Genomic DNA, 6,430 nt, shown 5'->3' on the forward strand with positions numbered 1-6,430 from the left:
CCTTAAAACAATACTGACACTAACAGAACTCCTTTCTTGGTCTTTTATTTTTAGAATGTTGGTATTTTTTACATACCTGAATAAATACAATAATGGAAGAAGCGATTTATCACTCTAGACAGAAAGGAAAAGATGAGCTATTCCAAACTTGAAAACAAAATCCATCTACATGAGGTTTCTTCCCTTTCAAACTGCAAAAAAAAAGAGCTTGGTCTTTACTAGAATACATCAAGCCTTCTGGTAGAGCCCCCAAATTGATTGCACTTTACTTCTCTTTTATGGGGCAACAAAACACGAGTGTCAGACATGTTTCAACAAGTCCAATTTAACCCAATTATCTAAACCACGTATTCGGAAGTGTTTGTTGTTGTAGAAAGGATATGTTTAGGGCTTAGGTTCACAGTTGTTCTCTTGTAAAACTGTGTCCAATGGAGGTCCCATATCCAAACTCTGCAAAATGAGGCCAGCAGGTAAAATAATTTCATAACCAATATGCACGATAGCAAAAACTATGAAAATAATACCCAGAGAAACAGCAGCATGACAATGTTCATCAAATTTTGCGATACTTTGCATGTCTATCAAAGACACGGAGTGTACAAATGTGCAGACAACATGTTAAGGGAAGATGGGCCTCCAGTTGCACATAATTGGAGTATTAGCGTGAACACACACGGGCACATAAAAATTGTGCCTTTTCTCTTTACTCCCTCCGTCTCAGCAGGAGGTGGGTAGTTAGTCTCTAGTCCCAGTACCCCCCGCCCACAGAAGCTTGTTGCTCTGACAACTGCAGCCCCAAGCTAATGACCTCCCCTGGAGCTTTAGTGTGTGCATGTGTTTGTGGAGACAATAGGCAGAGTTGCAGCTCTCCCACAATGAAAGAAAGGTAGCGTCAGAGACATAAATTGAAATAGGAAAGCAGAGGTAAAAGCAGAGCTGAGGAGGAAGAAACAAAAGGAAAAACCAGAGTGCGTGAAAGCACTGATCTTTTAACTGTAGTGAGAAAGAAAAGGCAGAGAGCTTTGTTTACTGAGAGCACGAGGGGGAAAAAACGGGGGAGAAAAACAAGAGATGGAGTGGGAAATATGGGGAGACTAAGGCAATGAGAGAGACAGGGAGAGAGGGAAGTAACCCCACTCCTCAGTGAAGCAGCCAGGCCAGTCCACCTCCAATTTCCTATGGTCTGACTGGTCGATAGCTTTGGTAATTACTGGTAAACGCTCAGAGCCCTCACTACTCCTGCGGGGAAACAAGTGTGTGTATATATATGAGAGTGCAAGTGTATTTGTGTGTGAGAGAGCACTTGCCCTCTAATCTGTGCATGTACCTTTTCTATGTGTGCATCTATGTGCCAATGTGCAAACGTGTTTGACTTTCTGTGTGTGTGTGTGTGTGTGTGTGTGTGTGTGTGTGTACGTGCGCACATTATGATGCTCACGTGTCTTTATCTTTCTGAGTGCATTTGCTTTCTTGTTTAGCTGTCTTTTCCTCTGTGTTTGTGTGTGTGAATGTGTGTATATCACTATGTTTAAGTGTCCTTTTCTTTCCGTGTGTATACGTGTGTGTGTGTGTGTGTGTATCTACTCACTCATGCACACACATGCCTCACAGCCTTTAAAGGGGAGCTATCTTCCTATGCGTTTCCTCGATAAAGGGCCCCAGTGTGATCGATTCCTCTGCCCTCCCCGGCCCTGCCCCTCAAATGTAATAAAGCAGGCCGCTCCCCTAGACAGCACCAATCAATCTACAGAGCCATTCATCCTGCCTCTGGGCTCAGCCGGCCAGCCCTAACCAGGGAAATGGAGACAGAGCCTCATCGATCATGGATAAAACACAAACACACGCACAAATGGCCGAGACACACATAAATACAAATGCGTACACACGCGTGCACGCAGACACACTCGCGCTCACACACTAAGGGAAACCAACAGACAGAGCAAGGCACGCTCACAAGAATGAATAAACTCAAATGTAGATGCGCATACACATAAACACACCAACAAACACTAAATACACAAACACACAAAATACATCAGACTCCTGCTCTAAGACATTAAAGGATGGAGGGAGGAGACAAGCAAACAGAAAAGTTAAAAGATAAGCAGACAGATATCCATCCTTACCTGTTTATGCATTTCAATGTTGAGGCCATAAGACATCTCATAGTACTGAAGAGAACAAGCAGAAGTTATTTAGAGTTTTTAGTCAATTTACACACAAGGATTAAGACATTTGGAGTATCTCTACAGACATAAAACACAAGTCTTTTTCTTGTGCATGGCTGTTTTTATTTAACTTTAAAATTCTGCAGAAGTGTTACCAACCATCCATGTCCAATGTTCCATTGCATTGTTTCTGTTATAGTGTCTTATAACCAAGATATAAGTAGCAATATTAACTAGGAAACTATCCAATATTTAGCAAAAGAACATTCTCTTTTTCATTTTATTTCTTTCTACAGACAAGTGTTTTGGATGCAAATAAAACCTCACTCGATATTGTGTGGTTTAAGCCAAAATGACTTTGCAGGGTTGAAATATCTCGCTAATTGTACAATTAATAAGGATTTTTGATGTGATCACATGAGCTGCTATGATCAGCTCTGTATAGCTTTAATGTGTCTGTGTGCATCATGATTAAATGGTCAGGCTTTTGCTAAGGCATGTTAAGTAGCATGTTGTCACAGCTCATTGTGAATAAATTAATAATTAAGTACTAGACTTGTTTAGTTTAAAAACAAGAGTTAAATGTTGAAGCCCATTAATCAACACCTCACAGGAATTGTGGCTGTTCTAACTGATGAAACACTTGGTCTGCTAAAAACACCGGGGACAAGCTTGATGAAAATATAGAAATGTATCTTCCCACAACCCTGACACTCTATTCATCTGTACTTACTTGTAAAAACAAGAACACTCAAATAATTGGCATTTACAAGAAAAAACGTTTTTGTCTGTTCATGTTTATTCAAACTCAATGTCCATTTGGTTGGTAAAGTTTGTAACAACAATGATGTGAAAATTAATTGATCATTGTTAGAAATTCTCTTTTTTACTTTCCCCCTTTTCCAATGAAAAAAAAATGCAATCAGCAACAGGATCCCTAGAACAGTGTTTTGCCCGAGGACACGTGGGCAGGATTAATGCTTGCCAACACAGACCTTCAACCTCCCTAGATCCCCCAATGCTGCCGCCACCTAAAATAAATTCCTGATGTTGGGATAAATGGGGTACGAGTGTGACTTTGCTCTCACCATGACATAGTGTCGCTGCATCTCGGTCTTCTCACTGGCGAGCTTCTCACACTCCAGCTTCAGGCTGAAAAACAGAATATGGATTTGCAACAACTCATCATGCAAGGATGCAAGCTCAGTCTGCCTCCAGCAACCATACCCCTCAGGCTTCTACCATATAGGGCCTCTGACAGAGACACTCCATGTCAACAAGATAAAACATTCATCTCTAATGTTTCCAAATTTAAACTAAGTGTGTTGGCCACTCCTGACCAAAACAAGTGTCAGAAAAAAATAATCAATAGTCAATCAATATTTAAGCTAAAAACATAGAAAGGTTTCTGCCCACAACTGAAATATTTGCTATTTGAAAAATCATTTGACCCTTACTCTTTCAAAATTAGCACTGGGATGGCAGAAAAGTACTATTGAAAAGCACCAATTTTACTGAAGATGCTTTGCCAAAGGTTTATAAAAAAAAAGTTCCAGTGCTGGCCAGAGACTACCAGCTAACATTTTAGCAAATGGGCATGTCATCTCAAATCTGTAACTGTATAAAATGTACACAAAAAGAAACGCCACATCATTGGTCACATGGGATTTACATAAATTTAACAGTGGGGGTGTTGAGCAGGTAATTTGTTGTCTCTACAACCGCTTTCCCTGAAATAAGCCTTTAGTACTGCAGAGGTAAACACTAACAATGCTAAATATAACAATCCTCTTTCATTCCCACTCAAATCGCTCACTGATTATGGCATCCCCTAAAAACAAATAGAAGGATGCCCTGAGCAAAGAAAACCATCAACCTTGTGCACTGGAGAATTAAAGTGACACAGGGAAGATTTTTCCTGTCCACTCATGGTAACCACTAAATATAACCACCGTGGAACCTAAGATTACTACCTCTTCGTTAGCTGTTCTGGGTTTGTTTGGTTTAACTCTGCAAAGCATGAGGAATGCAACTCAGACTTGTTCCCAAGAACAAGGTTGAGCATCCTGATAGAGCTGCAAGCTAAATCGACTGTGTGTGTGTGTGTGTGTGTGTGTGTGTGTGTGTGTGTGTGTGTGTGTGTGTGTGTGTGTGTGTGTGTACCTCAATCTGAGTGAGGGTGTAGATCATAAACAAAACAGTGCATTGTCTATTGTTATCAGTAGGTCAAAAGCTTTCACCTGTTGCCCCCCCAACAAAGTTTGTACTTGGACTTTCTCACTCTCCCTCCTTTAACTATCTCCATACACAGTAACACACTTAAGAAATTATGGAGTGATTTATGAATCCCTGAGCCCACTCGTCATCCTCTGGCTAGGACCCATCACAGCAACTTAGACCTACCGCAGTGTCAGCACTAACGCTGATGTTTGAGTGTGCTGTGAAGGGTTGCGTGCATGCGCGTGTGCATATGTGTGTCAAACCAAGGTTGGGGTTTAGTCTGAGGCGAGCTGGGGTTTTGTGAGTCATAGTAGCTGAATGGTAATACGACTTTAGGATTAGTGGTAAACGACAGTGAGAATAACTGCTATCACAGCCCCCACAAATAGGGGGATATTTTACAGGTTTGCGTATGCGTATTATCTACCTGTGATACTGTGCCTGAAGAAACTGGAACTCCTCTTTGATGCGGTCCAGAGACTCTGGGATGGTGAATTTGAAGGGCTGACCTGGGGTTTGGTGGGGCGTCTGACACACAAACATGCATACATGGGGTTAATAACATCACCATCATACTGTCTGATTTATGCCCCCCCACCCCCCAGTGTAAAGCCACTCCTCAGTGGCTCTAGGCTCACATCAAATGTCAACAGCTTTAGTAATCAGCCATTACTAGACAAACGGCGTGGGCTTGTAACATCATCAATCCCACTTCTGTTAAGTGCAATTGCACGCCCCAGTTATCAAGAGGGCGTATGATGCGAGTGTGTAATTGGTTATAATACTCTTACAACAAAAACAGCAAGTACATAGGAAAGACAAAGAAGCCTCTCTGGTGAGAATGCCTTTACTGACCGGCTGCGACCAGGTGGAAAGACGCCGGATAGGAAGAAAGAGTGAAGCCATTAAAACCAAATCTCTCTCTTACCGGGTGTCGCCCCTGGGGGAACATCTTGATCTCCGAAAGGATGCTAAAATCCGTTTCACGGAAACAAAACAGTGCCTGGGAGTAGTTTGATGCTCCAAATCACGAAGACAAATCCATTGTTGTTTGACTGTCGACGCGACAGTCGCGGTTCTTATTTTCAAACAGAACCGATCGAAACAACGGGACCACCGAGTTTGCCAACCGATGTGTGAATCCCTGCTCCCGTCTCCCTGTCTGTCGGTCCGTCTGTCTGTCTTACTCGTTTCTTTCACTTGCTTCCCCCAGCAGGCTAACGACCATAAATCAACCGAAAAAACACGGGAAACGGGTCATTAGCCGCGATGTGGGCACATAAAACCAGGTAGGAACGAAAAGACCGGAGTCACCTTACTTGAACGTTGCTGTTTTTCACTCCCGCGCGCGCGCGCGCAGGCGTGTGTGTGTGTGTCGTCTAGGATCCGATGTATTCCGAAAAAAAGAGACAGAAGACAGCCTCAAAAAAAAAACAAAAAAAACTAGTCACCAGACCAAAGCGCAGACATGGAGACAGCCTCAAAGTGGTCGGAGTAGTACTAGAAGAAGGAGAAGAAAAAAAAGATCCGCACAAGTTAATTGCTGTGAAGAGTTCCCACTTGACTCGCTGTGGTAGCTCGGTGGTTGAATAGTCATGAAGACTATAACGGTTTACATGCCGACCAGCGGGCCCGAATTTTGAGATAAGTCGCTCTTTTCCAACTTTACCAACAACAAAAAAAACAAACAGGGGCGGGGGGCGTTAGTTTTGATAACACCCTCAGTACGGCGGTCTCCGTCCACCATCCAGCTCCGCGTCACCTCAATGGCAACTTTCTCACGCGGTTTCACGCTAACCCAAACGGAGGGCAAGCCCACTAAACGACCTCCAACCAATGACAAGCGCCGCTCCACGTGGGCCAACGACGTATGCTGCCAAACGCACCAATAGGCGTCCTGCTAGCGGGTTTCATTCGTTCAATAACGGTTGAGCTACGGGGACGCGGGCCAATCAGAGCGTCGTAAGTGCCACCGTTCAGTGGCGCGCCGGGGGGGGGCGGAGTGTGTTGTGGGGAATAGCGAGTCTCACTTGTCAATCAAA

The 6,430-nt window shown here is 43.3% G+C and overlaps 1 protein-coding gene across 4 annotated transcripts in view; it reads right to left on the minus strand.

The window, feature by feature from the left end:
- The window catches only part of LOC130124212 (transducin-like enhancer protein 1), a 46,506-nt gene extending 40,368 nt beyond the window's left edge, over positions 1 to 6,138 (minus strand). For 3 of the 4 annotated variants that reach the window (XM_056293681.1, XM_056293674.1, XM_056293667.1), the window contains exons 1-4: positions 5,317 to 6,138; positions 4,816 to 4,916; positions 3,257 to 3,320; positions 2,127 to 2,171 (exon numbers count right to left, since the gene is read on the minus strand). In XM_056293681.1, coding sequence (XP_056149656.1) covers positions 2,127 to 2,171; positions 3,257 to 3,320; positions 4,816 to 4,916; positions 5,317 to 5,340 — 234 coding nt within the window. In that variant the 5' untranslated portion in view covers positions 5,341 to 6,138. Of the gene's footprint in view, positions 1 to 1,588; positions 1,686 to 2,126; positions 2,172 to 3,256; positions 3,321 to 4,815; positions 4,917 to 5,316 lie in introns of those variants that run through there. The other variant, XM_056293689.1, reaches the window with a different exon arrangement.
- Between the last annotated feature and the right edge of the window lie 292 nt (positions 6,139 to 6,430).

Source organism: Lampris incognitus, chromosome 1 (genome assembly GCF_029633865.1).
Source record: "Lampris incognitus isolate fLamInc1 chromosome 1, fLamInc1.hap2, whole genome shotgun sequence".
Classification (NCBI taxonomy): domain Eukaryota; kingdom Metazoa; phylum Chordata; class Actinopteri; order Lampriformes; family Lampridae; genus Lampris; species Lampris incognitus.